The following is a 16,315-nucleotide window of genomic DNA, read 5'->3' on the forward strand; positions in this document are numbered from 1 at the left end:
TCATTCTTAACGGTTCAAAATCTGCAGATGTAGAGGTAATTTCGGGAGTACCGCAGGGAAGTGTGATAGGACCTTTATTGTTTACAATATACATAAATGACTTAGTTGACAACATCGGTAGCTCCGTGAGGCTATTTGCAGATGACACGGTTGTCTACAAGAAAGTAGCAACATCAGAAGACTCGTACGTACTCCAGGAGGACCTGCAGAGGATTAATGCATGGTGCGACAGCTGGCAGCTTTCCCTAAACGTAGATAAATGTAATATAATGCGCATACATAGGGGCAGAAATCCATTCCAGTACGATTATGCCATAGGTGGTAAATCATTGGAAGCGGTAACGACCGTAAAATACTTAGGAGTTACTATCCGGAGCGATCTGAAGTGGAATGATCACATAAAACAAATAGTGGGAAAAACAGGCGCCAGGTTGAGATTCATAGGAAGAATTCTAAGAAAATGTGACTCATCGACGAAAGAAGTAGCTTACAAAACGCTTGTTCGTCCTATTCTTGAGTATTGCTCATCAGTATGGGACCCTTACCAGGTTGGATTAATAGAAGAGATAGACATGATCCAGCGAAAAGCAGCGCGATTCGTCATGGGGACATTTAGTCAGCGCGAGAGCGTTACGGAGATGCTGAACAAGCTCCAGTGGCGGACACTTCAAGAAAGGCGTTACGCAATACGGAGAGGTTTATTATCGAAATTACGAGAGAGCACATTCCGGGAAGAGATGGGCAACATATTACTACCGCCCACATATATCTCGCGTAATGATCACAACGAAAAGATCCGAGAAATTAGAGCAAATACGGAGACTTACAAGCAGTCGTTCTTTCCACGCACAATTCGTGAATGGAACAGGGAAGGGGGGATCAGATAGTGGTACAATAAGTACCCTCCGCCACACACCGTAAGGTGGCTCGCGGAGTATAGATGTAGATGTAGATGTAGAGATACTGGCAGAAGTAAAACTGTGAGGACCGAGCGTGAGTCGTGCTTCGGTAGCTCAGATGGTAGAGCACTTGCCCACGAAAGGCAAAGGTCCCAAGTTCGAGTCTCGGTCGGGCACACAGTTTTAATCTGCCAGGAAGTTTCATGACATGATATGTACATTTTTCCGCGTTTGCTGTTGTCTCACTCTAGTTTCGTACTTTATTAGGCAGACAGGATTTAAATGAGATAGCAGCAAACATGAAAGAATACATGGCAAAATGTTTATATTCGTATTATTCTTATGGTGAAGAGAATACTACATGTGATTCACAATTCATAAAAGTTCCTATTAGCAACCATCTCTTCTCACAGGTAGGAAAAAATTCAGAACGTAGAGTTGGCCAAATTGACAAACATCCCAAACAGTTTTGCCAGTTGGATATTGAAATGCTGTTACGTTCGAAGATGAACAATACGGAATTTGTATATACTTCGTTGGATAACGTATAAAAATGCAATGGTCGAAACTCGGGGTGGAGAAAAAAGCTCGTCTTCCACCTTTTCTTAAATTTATTTACTGACTCAGAAGTTTTGGCGCCAGTATTTATCTGTGTGCCTACAAAGAATGCCAGTGTAGCACTACATATATTCAATGGCAGAAGTTAGTTGTGGCGGCACCTACCAACATTTTTCAGAACTTTCTCTTACTTTGCACTCGATTCTAAGCCACAGGCGGTTTTTTGGATTACAAAAACCAGAAAAAAAGTGCGGCTTAGATTCGAGTAAATACGGTAACCAAAAATTTAGATAAAATCTCAGTTTATGTGTACGCAAGTTCTCCGATCATAATGTAATCACTGGTGGAGACTAAACATCCAACAATCAATTGGGAAACACAGTTTTGTTAGTGGTGATGTGATAAGACAGCCTGTGAAACATTACTAAATGCCTTCTCTGCAAACTACCTACAACAGATAGTTTGAAACCTCACTCATGATTGAAATATATTAGAGCTAATGGCGACAAGTAGTCTTCACCTCTTTGAGAATGTCCACACCGAAACTTGTACCAGTGACCATGACATGATTGTAGCAACGATGACTACCAAAGTACAAAGAACAATTAAAACAAGGTAAACTAAATAAAGCTTCAGTTGTATCATATCTCAATGAGGAACCTGAGACTTTCAGCACAGGGCAGGAGCATGCTGACGAACGGAACTGTGGCTCATGTTTAAAAGAACAGTTAACCACGCATAGGATAGATATGTACCCAGTAGAATGGTTCATAATGGCAAGGAATGTCCATGGTATACAGTCACTGTACAGAAACTTCTAAGGAAACAGAGATTACTGCATAATAGGTGTAAAACAAAGTGTAAGGTTATAGACAGGTGTTGAATGTAACATGTTTGGCTGTCAAGAAAGCAATGTACGATGCCTTCAGTAACTACCGTAGCAAAATGTTGTCAAATGATCTCTCACAAAACCTAAAGAAATTCTGGTTGTATGTGAAAGCTGTTAGTGGCACCAAACTTAAGTGTCCAGTCCCTAGCGGATGAGACACGACATGAAACTGAGCAGAGCAAGGCAAAAGCTGAAATGCTTAACGCTGTTTTCAAATGTTCCTCTATGAAGGAAAACCCAGGAGAACTGCCCCAATTTAATATTCATACAGTAAAAAGTATTAGTTTCAGCAGTGTTGAGAAACACTTGAAATCATGAAAACTGAACAAAGCTCCAGGTCCTAATGGAATCTGTCAAATTCTATACTGAATTTGCAACTGAGTTAGCTCCTTTCTAACTATGACCTGTCTTAGAATCCTCGAACAAAAAACCGTGCCCAGTTCTTGGAAAAAAGCACAGGTCACATGCATCTACAAGAAGGGTGGCAGAAGTGGTCCACAAAACTACCACCCATTGTCCCCAACATAAATTTGTCGTAGAATCTTAGAAGGTATTCTGAGCTCAAACATAAAGAAGTATCTTGAACAGAATGATGTACTCCATGCACTAAAAATAAAAATAAAAAATAAATATAAAAATTGCAGTATCTTTTTGATTTCTGAACAGCATTTGACTCAGTAACACATCTACCCTACTGTCAAAAGTTCAATCTTATGGGGTATCAAGTGATATTTGTGTACAGATTGAAGACTTTTAGGTAGGGACAATGCAGCATGTTAGCTTGGATGGAGCGTCATCATCAGGTGTAGAAGTAACTTCGGGTGTGCTCCAGGGAAGTTTGTTGAGACCCTTGCTGTTCATGTTGTACATTAATGACAGTGAAGGCAATATTAACATTAGCCCCAGACTTCTCGCAGACGATGCAGTTACCTATAATGAAGTACTGTCGGAAATAAGCTCCATAAATATTCAGGCAGATCTTGGTAAGATTTTGAAGTGGTGCGGAGACTGGCAACTTGTTTTAAATATTCAAAAATGTAAAACTGTGCACTTCACAAAAAAAAACATAGTACCCTATGACTATAGCCTCAACAAGTAACTGTTGTAATCAGCCAAATCATACAAATACTTGGTTGCAACACTTTGTACGGATATGAAATGGAATTATCACACAGCCTCCGTCGTGGGTAAAGCTGGTGGCAGACTTTGGTTTATTGGTGGAATACTGGGAAAGTGTCAACAAAGACATCGCTCCGAAGCTTTGGCCAGTGCACTCTTTGGATTTTAGTGCTGAACATCTCTATCAAAACTATTTGTATGTTGATCTTATCAAAAGCCCATCCAAAACAGATTTAAAGCAGCCACATCAAGTACACACCATATTCAAAGATAGTAATCATGGATTTCTAACCATCCTACGAATGTAAATAACCTCATTGCCTTCAGTTATGCACATTGCACATACATTAGTATATCACAGTGATCTAAAAGTGTAACCCCATGTAGGATACAAAGTGAATACAAATGCCTGATATCTTTATTATTATGAGAAAACCTTTCTCAGACATTACGTCTGGTTAAAAATGGAAAGTGACGTGGACCTTGATCAAGCGTGACTTCCTTTTAACTGTACGATTATTATTATTATTATTATTATTATTATTATTATTACTATTGCTGTGGTACTCTATACTTCCTCCAGTGCAGTGGATTATAATTGTTTTACACTGTGTACTAGCATTTATGCAAAAGAATATAAAAATTATGATGAATAAACAAGGGCAAAAGAGAATGGTATTAATTCTGAGGTCTACAAAAACAGAAAAATTAAGAAACATTAAACGACTGTGTTTTGTCCACTTATACAGCCCAATGTACACTAGAAAGTGGTTTCCGGTACAATTGGAATGACAACAACCTGCCTTCCTAACCAGTTCCCATAATGCATATTAGCTGGACACAAATGAGAGCCAGGAAACACAGGAACTACACTCAATACCAATGGCAGGAGTGACCATCTAGGTTCTGTTCGAAGAACGCAGGATATCTCTCAGCATTCACATTCCATATTCTGCTTATCTTTGGTGTGATTTATGAAAACTGAACAAAACCAAAAGCTAGTACATTGAACTTAAGTCTTCTTATTTTAAATCTACTGAAACAAAATGGCACCATAGTATAAATTTCATAAGCAAACAAACCTCTTGCTCAACAGCTTCCTTATGTTTCAGCCGACGATTCTTCTCTGAATTTGCACGATTGATTTGCATCTCTACACATGATAGCACAGTTTCACAAGAGTCGCACCATTCTTGTAGAGTTGAGACGATTGATCCGAGATCAGCAGGCTGGATGTCTCTTCCAATTGCATAGTCTACTTCTAGTTGGCTATTTTTCAGATCAAGTTTCCCATGAATAATATCTGTATGGTGGAATAACAAAAGTATTATTTATAACACAGCAAAATCATTTTAATTTACATACAGTTGGTCAAGTATGTGAAAATTTTAATAAGGATCATTTCTTCAGAGAAGATGTAGTAAAAATTATTTGACAGATCACTGCCTAAAATGACTGCATCAGCCATACAAAAAATTCACCACAACTTTGGGGACAGCTGAAATGTTGAGAACATACTACATGCATTCAACAATGATTAAGTAATACTGTGGTGCTCCATATAACTCTTTTAAATAGTCAAATTGTGATGCCTGGACAAGTAACTATCTATCCTGTTCCGTTATGTTGTTGAGCTTTGAAGTGAAAGATGAGTGGAAAGCATATATTTTATTGACGGGGCTACATGGTTAGTGCGAGCCAATGTTTAAGGGTTAAGAGAACTTTACCCATTAGCGCCCGTTGTCCTCGAGTGATAATAATCCATTTTCCCGTCATTATTACAATGTTTGTAACTCCATTCCAACAATGGGTTTTTGTTGTTGTAAAGAAAGCTTTCCATCAACAATTGGTACCATTTTTATCTTTATTCAGTTGAAGACTGTTAACAAAAGGGGAGCATTTTTGCAGTGCCTGCTGATCATTTCTATATTTATTTTTGTGGCTACATCTAAGACAAGTATCACTTCCATTTTCTGGCTGATGTGTAATTCACTACTGTGATACTGTTTGGTACTTATGAAGGTGAAAATAGTTTATTATATTTTATGCCCCAGCGCATGAAAACTTGCTGTCCTTGTTTGAGGGCACTTGGCATTTCCACGGTAAATGTTATGCTTTTCGGGTTTTTCAGATTTCTTAGCCATGGCTCACAATGTTTTTAAAACTGCTCGAGAGGCACTAGAATACTTATTTTCTGAAGAAATAGAAGCAGACCTAGTAACTCTACCTCCAGAAGTAGATGAGCAGAGCAATGACAAAAATATTGAAGATGACGTGTTAGGAAATCCATATGTAAGCCTAATTAAAGTTAATACTGAACTATCATGTGAGAGAGACAACAAAGACATTCCTAAATGGGCCCAAAATAGGAAATTCAATGGTATAATCAGGTTCCGAAATATTCATTTCCCGGCTTAGGGATGAAAGCTTCTTGTCTGTCAGGTGAACTGAAAGGAAAGTTGCACGGTCTCTTTCCCATGCAGGTTTTTGAACTCTTTTCCGAAGAAGTTGTAAGCATGATTGTAGTGGAAACTGAAAAATACACTAGCGAGTGTAAAAACTAAATAAATATTCGGTTTTACACAATGAAATTCGTGTACTTGTTGGGTTCTTTATCTTTACATGCTATCATAAATTGTCTACTGAAAGAGGTTACTGATCTGAGGACGACTGTCTAGGTGTTAAAATAGTGAATGGTACAATGAGTCGTGAACAGTATCTTGAACTGAAAACTGCAATATATTTCAGTAACAACACAAAAAGCCACTGAAACCAAAGATGACAAATCTTTCAAAATAAAATCATTAGCAGAGGCTCTGGTTTCAGAAAAATCCAGCGTTGATGAATTGATTGTGAGGTACTATGGGCATCACCCCATAAAGCAGTTTATCAGATTGACGCCCATATGCTTTGGATATACACTTTGGGCCATATGTGGTACAGATGGCTACTGTACAATTTCTTACTGTATTGGAGGAAGGGCCATGTAATGATGACAATGCAAATCTACCATTGGTTTCCAAAGTAGTTTTGAGAATGTTGTCCATTATTGATGAGCCGAACACTTACAAAGTATGTTTTGGCAATTACTTTACTAGTCATGACCTGCTCGTCCAACTGAAGGAACTGGGATTCCGTGCAAGTGGAACTATAAAAAAGGGCATGCTCCTATCACCAGATAATGTTTTGAAAAAGAAAGGAAAGGGATATTTTGAGTTCAGATTTGACAGAAAGAAGGCAGTTTAGGTCAAAAAATGGAATGACAATAACTGTGTTACACTAGCAACTAATTTTGACACTGTGCCTCCTACCGTCTAAGGCCAGTGTTGGAATTCATCCCAAACCGAAAAGGCCACAGTTCCCTCAATCACATGCATTGAATACATACAAGAATTTCATGGGAAATGTTGATCTTCATGACTGGCTAACAGAGAAACATACCATTGCAGTGCATGGTAAAAAGTGATACTGATGGCTTTTTATGAGTGTGGTAAATATGACTTGGGAATGTATATTTGGCTTCCAAGAGATGAACTAATTCAGAAGGCAGATTATGAGAACATACCAGGTCAGTTGAAATCAGGTCAGTTAAGGAAAAGCCACCAAAACTCATCTACCTTCCAGGAGTAATGTACCAGTAATATAGTATGACCAGAAGCTGCACATCATCCAGAAGCATAAAAAGCAAAGACAGTATGAGAACTGCAAAGAAAAGCTGAGAATATTGTGGGAAGTTTAATGCTATGCTCTGTATGGAAAGCTCTCCCAAATGTCGTATCAGGCCTTCACGAAATTTCAGTTTTGAAGAATTTTTAGGTTAAAACTTTTGTAAATGTTACTTACTGAAATAAAATAATAATTTTGAAATGTTTATTTTGAGTTTATTATTACCAATTTCCTTACGCCTTGTCATTTTCCCTAGTAAGCAGTAAATGACAAAACATCTGCCAAGAGCCCAGCATCCTCAAATGAAGACTGTCAAAATTTCACATTTATGCTACAAATGAAAAAATTTCTTCGTATTTCCCTAAATTGGGTTGCCACGACAGAGTTTTCCAAAAATACAGAATACATGTTAACTAAAAAGAAACTGGGAGCTAATGGGCTAATATACTAACAACTGGAGACTTAAGATTAAATTATTGTAGGAAGAATGTCAAGTACTCTCGCTCTCCTTATAATGATGCACCTCTTCAAGACAATAAGAAACATAACAAGCTTAGTCATAATTTTTCCCATGGGCACAATGTGCTATAACTGTAGTATGGTCACATTGCAAAAACTGTCAGAGCAAAACCAATGGAAGTGGCAATTTGCCAATAAACAAGACATTCTTCATTGCATCAGTATCAGATAATGCCATTAATAATGGCTAATAGAGTGACTCTGGTGCATCAGCACTTGTGTCTAAGCACTCATAAATTGGTATTAGCTACACAGTTGGCTGTGGCTAATGAGAATTTTCCCATTAAAGAAACTGGTGACACACATTGATGCAGTGGTTGGAACAGATAAAAAATACTTTAAAATAATCAACATTATTTACATGCCACAGTGAAATACAAATTTTCTTTCTGTAAGTAAGACAGTGAAAACGGGAAACTTCATCACCTATGATAAATGAGGCTGTCACATTTATGATACAGACAGGAGTCTATTTTGCAGCAGCATTACTTGATAATGGCCATATACAAAGTGGATGAACCAAATAATTGTGTTAAAGGCAAGTCAGTATTACTATCAAATAATGTGAACTAACTTTTCACTTGAAAGCTTAGGACACTTCAGCCCTCTCAGAACGAAACTCTTGTAAAAGGGCCAATGGCATTATGTAACTATACAGGAGCTATTGACTCTCCATGTGTTGCATGCTTAGAAGGTAGACAGGCAAAATTACCCTTGCAGCATTCTAAGTCGAGAACAATTCTTGAACTAATACATTCCAACTTGTGTTGACTGAAGGTGCCAAGGTAAATTGGGATCTGAGAAAGATATATTTCTACACACTTAGCAAAAAAAAGTACTTTAAACTACCACAAATTTGAAAAAAAAAAAAACTAGTGGAAAAATGGACAGGAAGTAAAACACATATTTTGCAGCACACAGACAATGCTAAGGAATATGCGAACCAGGATAAGTAATCTCATTAAGGATTAAGATACCAAACAACAGTATCTTGCACATTTGAACAAAACGGGTAACACGAAAGTACAACAGAACATCAGCCGTAAAAAGTACATACATTTACTATTTGATGTAGGATTATCAAAAAGATATTGTCCAGAGGAAGCTGAATATTTTATTAACTCATCACCTACAAAAGCCTTAAAATGCACCATACCAGAAGAAGCACTTACCAGAACGAAACCAGACCTTGGGCATCTAAAAATACTTAAAAACGAATTAATAAAGGCAAGACATGTGATATTTAAAGCAAATAGGGCTTAGCTGACTATCAAATACAAACAGTCCTTGAAAAGTCTTCCGAATCACGCAGAGAAAGATGGAAAATTCAACATAACAACTCACAAAGAGTTGAGTCTGAACTTGTTATTTATGAGGACTGTGACACCTCATATCTTTAATCCAATAAAAACAACTCAGAAGGGTCAAACTCACCTAGGAGAAATAAAAATTCTCAACCTCATAGAAAATTCAAACAAATATTTAACACATGTAATTTAGATTAATTATCACTGGAAGAAAGTTTGTAAAGTGAACAACCAAACGAATGGCTTCCAGTGATCAAAGAAATGTTGCATTCACATACCAAAAATATGACACGAAAAACATCTGTTCTACAGTAGATAAAATGCCAAATGACACAAAGTGTATTTTAAAAAGTAAGAAGGATCTTTGAGGACACCGTTTAATGCAAAGTACAATTAAAGGGTGCAACTATGAAGACTTCAGTTATACACTACTTGGGCCTTCCGCATTCCTACAAGGCGATTTCAAAGAACAGATTTGTGTCAGAATCTCAGAAATCTATTTTGTCACTGGAACTACTAAAGATATGTGTATCTAGAGACTTAAAACAGTTTGTGAGTTAAACTATGTGGTCATGACTGGAATATGAAACAGAAGAAAGTGCTCCTAAAAGCTACAATTTACAGCATAGCCACAAGTTTATAAGAAGAATAATGGAAGTAAACTTACATAAAGTTATCAATGTTGATTTTTTTAGTAATAATCCACAAGAGAAGAGCAGCTTAAAAAGAACTCAAAGAGCAATTTAAGCTGAGAGAGCCATGAGAAGTGAATTGTTTGACATCAGAATCACAAGACATTGCAAAAGGTGATTTTTACGAATGGATCCATCCCATTACAACAAATTCTAGAAAAATACAACATGAAGGACTGCAATGGAGTATTGACCGCTTAACAATCAAATACTCACAAATTATGGGCACACCAAGACAGAGAGAGAAAAGCTGTGAGAAATATTCCCTACAGAGAAGCTGTGAGCAGTTTAATGCATGCACAAAAGGAAACAAGAGCTGACCAGTATATTCAACCGCTGTTGTAATTTGCTTCAGCAAAAATGTAGGCATGGCTCACTGGTTACCAATTATAAAAGAATCCCACAACACTTGAAAGGAGCTAAGGACTTTAAAATTAATTTTTTAACAAATAGAATTACAACATAACTGGGTACAGTGATGCCGACTGGCCACGAAAAAGAAACAGCCGACAGTAGCTCTATCAATAACTGAAGCTGATTACATGGCCCTTACTTCAGCTTGTCAAGAGGCTCTCTGGCAGCGAAGGATAGCTACTGAAGTTTCTCCATTTCCCTGAAAATGGCCTAAATAAACTTCTCAGTGACAAGAAAGGTGCCAAAAACGAGTGGTTACAGTGGCAGAACCAAACACATTGATGTAAGACATGTATACTACGGCGAAATGTGATTCATCTCCAGTTATAGAAGAACAAGTTCTGACAGAGCATATGCTTGGTATGCTGACAAAGTTGCTGTTGAGAACAACAACAACATCAAATTATTAAGCTGTTTGGACTGAGAGCACGAAGATTGAAGAGGTGGTGTTGCAAATGAAAATCTATGCTTCCACTACTTTATGTATTCTTTATCAACACACACATTAAAAACTGCACTACTGTATTCTACTGATAACAAATGACTGAACTGGTTATCTTAATTGAAGAGAGATAAATGACATTAGGAAGTAAGAACAACATACTTGGCATTTGACATGCTGCCCCATAGCAGGCTAGGCTGTTACAGTAAATTCACAGTTGAGTGGCTCGAAGACTTGTAAGTAACAGAACCCAATAACTTGTCCTTGACAGCAAATGTTCTTCAGAGACAAGGTTATCATCAGGAGTGCCCCAGGGAAGTGTGATAGGACTGCTGATGTTCTCTATATACATGAATGATTTGGCACACAGGGTGGGCAGCAATCTGTGGTAGACAGTAAGGTGTTGAACTGAGTGATTAGGAAGATACACAACACCTTAGACAAAATTTCTTGTTGGTGTGATATAGCGGCTAAGTCTAAATGTGGAAGAATGTAAGTTAATGAGGATGAGTAGGAAGAACAAACCTGTACTGTTTGGCTACAGTATTACTAGCGTCCTGATCAACACAGTAAAGTCCTTTAAATATATGTGCATAACACAGCAAAGCAATATGAAACGGGATGAGCATGTGAGACCTGTGGTAGGGAAAGCAAATCGTCAACTTCAGTTTATTGGGAGAATTGCAGGTAAGAGCGGTTTACCTGTAGAGGAGGCTGCATATAGGACACTGGTGCAATGTATTCTTGAATACTGCTCAAGTGTTTGGCATCTGTACCAGGTCTAATTGAAGGAAGACAAAGCAATTCAGAGGTGAGCTGCTAGATTTGTTACTCGTATGTTTGAACAACATGTAGGGGTTACAGAGATGCTGCGAGAATGCAAATGGGACTCCTGGAGGAAAGGCAACGTTCTTTTCGAGAAACACTGTTGAGAAAATTTAGAGAACCAGCATTTGAAGCTGACTGCCAAATGATTCTACTGCCGCCAACATATATTGCACGTAAGTACCATGAAGATAAGATTCGAGAAATTAGAGTTCATAAGGAGGCATACAGACAGTCATTTTTCCCTATCTCTATTTGCTACTGGAACAGGACAGGAAATGACAAGAGTATCTATGTAGATGTGTGAGAATGATTGTGATAAATGAAGAGGCCTTTGACAGCAGTAGGTGAAAAATTCCTGCTGCTGCAGCAGATGATGATCATAATAAACATATGTTTCAGTATGAAGAAGACATTTCAGATTTCCACTAAATGGTTTGCAACATCAAAGATAACATCAATCAAGTGCTTAATATTGCAAAACCACGAGGAAATGTTTGAAGTTGGCATTATACATCAACTGATGTGATACCCCTCCTCCATTGGCTTTTAATATTAGATAAAAACATTAACTTTTAATGACAAAGGGAAAATGTTGGTGATTCCTTAAACAATTAGATATTATACATTATTCACTTTTTTTAGTAACTGGTACAACACACAACAACCATTGCAGTATTTCCAAACAAGAAACTTACCAGCATAAATGGCTTCAATGATGAGATCTTCCAAATCTCTCACGTTCTTCATATCCAATTCTTGTAGTAATACTGAATAGGGAATACACTAAAAACAAAGTAAAAATTAATATATCTAGAATTTACCAGAAAATGTAATTCCAACTACATTCCAATTACCTTTGACTTTGTGGCGAGTGTAACTATTGTTAGATGTTGTAATTTCTTTTTCTGCAAAGGTGTCAAATCCAGGAGCTGAGCTTTATTTTCTAGATATTGTTTGTAAGTTCCATATGCAAATAAATGCAATGCTCGGTAATAGGGTGCATGAGGGCCACTTTCTAACTGTAAATAATAAATGAGTAATAAGAAACATTAATGTTTCAAAGTTCTTCATAGAATATTTTATTACAAAACTTACCAATATTGCATTCTATGAAATGCATGGCTTTCAAAATAGGCAAGAAAGTTAAAAAAACACATCTGAGTGTTTAGACGAAACAAACCTCAAAATATCTTGACAGTGCCCAAGATAAACAGATGGAGGGTGCCGAGAGACATGAAATATTGTGTGTGTGTGTGTGGGGGGGGGGGGGGTGTCACAGAGAGAGAGAGAGAGAGAGAGAGAGAGAGAGAGAGAGAGAGAGAGAGAGAGCGCTAGCTTCAGTGTGCCTGTGAGAGTTTGTTACTTGTGTGCAGCACAATAAAACTAAAAATGGAATGTTAAAATTATCAAATATATACATGTAAATGTCTAGAGTTAAAATTTAATTTAGATAAATTAGGAATACTAGAAAGCTGAGAAGAGTGAAATTACATAGTAATTATGAAATTTATCGTAACATAGAAAACATATTGCAAGTAATGAGAAAAAGAAGACCAGTATTTTTTGGACATTTATATCGAATACAAGACAGTGGATTAACTATAAAGGTCTTCAAGTATTTGTGGGATACGAAGTCAACAAGGTGGATCCATAAAGTAAAAAAGGGTTTAGAAAAAAAATAATACAAAAAGTTAAAGAAACAACTGACAGAAGGGTTTAGGGAAAGTATTTACTACAAAAAGATTCCAAGGTGAGAGAGTAAAAAAATAAATAAATAAATAAATAAATATTGGTGGTCTGAAGTGGTCAGAAGACAGGAAGAATGTACAGTGGAAAAAAAAGAACAGAGTGAATAAGGAACTGAAACTGGCTCATGGTCCTGAGTTTAATCATCTGAGGAGGGGGAGGAATGAAAATTTGACTACTACTAGAGTGCCAAATGGGTACAAATACTTATAGAGAAACTTTTGTTAAGTTAAATAAGAAGTTACTGGTATAATATGAACAGTATGCTCAGAAACATAAAACCATACAATATACAAATATGTTTGTGTAACAATTTGTGGGGATATGAATAGAAATCACAATGGCTCAGCTATAAATACAGCAATGTAGTTAAAGCACAGAGACTTCTATTCATTGGTAGGATACAGGAAAATGCAATCCTTCTACAAAGGTGAATTCTTACAAAAAACTAATGTAACTCATCCTAGAATACTGCTTTTATTAATGTACAGAAATAAGGGCAGCACATATGGTCACTGTGTGTGTGTGTGTGTGTGTGTGTGTGTGTGTGTGTGTGTGAGAGAGAGAATCAGAAGAATGCCACAGATGCTGAAAAACTTTACCTGGCAGGCCATTTAATATAAGATGGCACATAACTCATAAAAGCCTACATAACAAGTATCAAGGACCACTACTGCATGAAGAATCTCATTACACTACAACATACTATGCATTCCTCCTGTAAGGAACACAAAGACAAAAGTAGACTAACTACAGTTCAGACACATGGCTACATGGAAGTGGTACAATGGGGAGTGCCGTGTTCTGCTCTGTCTGCGGAGTATGTACTTACATGTGGGAAATATAATAGTAACTGAAATGAAGTTTGTGTTTTACTTTAAACTTTAGCTTTGACAAAATCACAGGCACAAAGCACTATCTCATAATAAAATTACAAAAAAGGTTAGAAACATTTGACTACACTTTTATTAACCTAAAAATGGTCAAAGCTTAGCAACAAGCAGTAGTCTTCTCATCACACGAAATTAGCATTTCAAAATACAGAAATTGATACATAATCCAATAAATTGCAAAACCTGTACCCTAGTCGCTTTATTTATCTACAGTAAGCTTGGCAAGCATCAACTAGGAGTGAGTGAAACTAAAGTAGTAAGTTACTAAGAGAGAAAGAAATTGGCAACTTCCAATCAATAGTATTGAACTAAAGGAGTAAATTACTCCACGAGAAAAATTTTCATTTACTTCCGAGTGCTCTTTGAGTTCTGTGCTTTAAGTGTCGAATTCTATAGATTACCTGGACTACAAAGAATATATGGAGATGGAGGTAGAGAGGAACACCCCAAGAATGAGAGTTGTAATGGAGAGAAGAGACCCATTTGTGATGTATAGTGACAGTGATTTCAAAGAGAAGTTTGGGTTTTGTATGGAATCTTTTCAGTTGCTGCTTGGTATGCTCCCACCGCAGAATGCAGGACAAGGTTCATGACTATGGGATGAAGCTCCACCTTCAGGAGTTTCATTGCTACCTTCAGTGAGTTATCATCTTCGAAGTTGCTTGAAAGAATCACATCATCATCAGATGTGTCACTGTTGTCAACTCCAGGTATACCCCTGAAAACTTTTGGGTTAATGTCAACAACCATTTGGCTTATATTGTCGATCTTTGTCTCACCTACTCCACTGCCAGTTTGAAATTGTTCTTAATTACATTTAGCTTTCATTTTCTTCGCTTTGGTTTTCAAGCCTTCCAAATTACTTTAAACTGTTCATGACCTTTGTGTAAGAGCATTGCATTCAATGTGTATATTTTCCCAAGCATTCTTTTTCCTATTTAGCATGTTGACCTTGTGCTTTTTATATTCAATAGTAGTTATGTGCTTTTTCATTATTTCAGCACACCGCTCTTTTTCATTTTCTGGCATGTTTTTTGAACGTTTCTGGCTACCGCCATTTTGCTGCTAGCTCCTATCTCAAACTAGTGCTTAAATTAATGTGTGTCATGAACAAACAATGGACATTTGTAGTTGTAGATGACAGAGTTAACAAAAGAGTCATCCATTAATAGCATGTTTCTGTTTCATAATACACAGATCTTATCAATAATTAGTATAATTATTAAATTTTCCAATTTTAATAATTCGATTTAGGGTCATTCCATGTTAAAGAGACTTTGTGACAAAAAAATTAAAATGACAATATTACAAATATAACTTTAAAAATGCCAAGTTAAAAGTACATTTGTTCATTGCAAAATAATCATGAATATGAAAAAAATAAATTTCTACCTTCACTAAGTGTTTAAAGTGCACTGTTCTATGGCACCAAAGAGAGGTATGTTTTATGCTATTTCCAGATGAATATTAGTTGTGTTATCCATAGCTGATTGTTCTATTGTTGCAAAGAATATTGAAGTCAACATTGTTATAGCTCATAATAATTCATTTTGCTGAGGTAAGCTAATTGCATTTCTTTATTTTGTTAGTTTTATAATATATATGCAGCTTGTAACACCCGTAACAAAAAAGATACAAAAGTTTAATTTGTAATCTAGTAAATTTGTTCTGTACAATACCTTTCTGTAAAAGTGAGGTTATACCCATGTTTTACAATATCATACCATTACATGGCATTTTGAAATCTTATTTAACACTCTTAGAGCTGTTACGGGTGTTACTAAACACATGCGTAACACCCGTAACTTGAATTGGATGGTTTAATGCCACCTCAATCTTTAGTAGGCCTAGGCCCTACATTTAAATTATAACCAAATGGTATTATTATTAATGAATAAAGTTTCTTAACTATGTTTATGACATATGAAAACAGTTTTGCCAGCCGGTGTGGCTGTGCGGTTCTAGGCGCTTCAGTCTGGAACCGCGTGACCGCTACGGTCGCAGGTTCGAATCCTGCCTCTGGCATGGATGTGTGTGATGTCCTTAGGTTAGTTCGGTTTAAGTAGTTCTAAGTTCTAGGGGACTGATGACCACAGATGTTAAGTCCCATGGTGCTCAGAGTCATTTTTGAAAACAGTTTTAAGCATGAAAACTAAAATTTTTATTCCACTGCATACATTTGTTTAAGCACTACACCTACATTATAAAAGTTAATTAGGACATTAACCTGACTCAACTGACATCCTCCTAAAACGTTAATTAAGCCCAAAATTAGATTACATATAGTTTATGTTTTCCATTCTAACTTTTCCAAGAACAACAATATTGCTAACCTCAGTTTTA

At 36.7% G+C, this 16,315-nt stretch overlaps 1 protein-coding gene across 2 annotated transcripts in view; it reads right to left on the reverse strand.

The window, feature by feature from the left end:
- The window catches only part of LOC126475301 (COP9 signalosome complex subunit 7a), a 39,124-nt gene that overhangs the window by 17,499 nt on the left and 5,310 nt on the right, over positions 1-16,315 (reverse strand). For both annotated transcript variants that reach the window (XR_007586691.1, XM_050103065.1), the window contains exons 3-5: positions 12,188-12,352; positions 12,029-12,116; positions 4,548-4,768 (exon numbers count right to left, since the gene is read on the reverse strand). Coding sequence is in view for 1 of the 2 variants with exons in the window: in XM_050103065.1 (XP_049959022.1) it covers positions 4,548-4,768; positions 12,029-12,116; positions 12,188-12,352 (474 nt within the window). In the remaining variant the exon portion in view is untranslated. The remainder of the gene's footprint in view (positions 1-4,547; positions 4,769-12,028; positions 12,117-12,187; positions 12,353-16,315) is intronic.

This window comes from Schistocerca serialis, chromosome 4 (genome assembly GCF_023864345.2).
Source record: "Schistocerca serialis cubense isolate TAMUIC-IGC-003099 chromosome 4, iqSchSeri2.2, whole genome shotgun sequence".
In the NCBI taxonomy this organism is placed as follows: Eukaryota; Metazoa; Arthropoda; class Insecta; order Orthoptera; family Acrididae; genus Schistocerca; species Schistocerca serialis.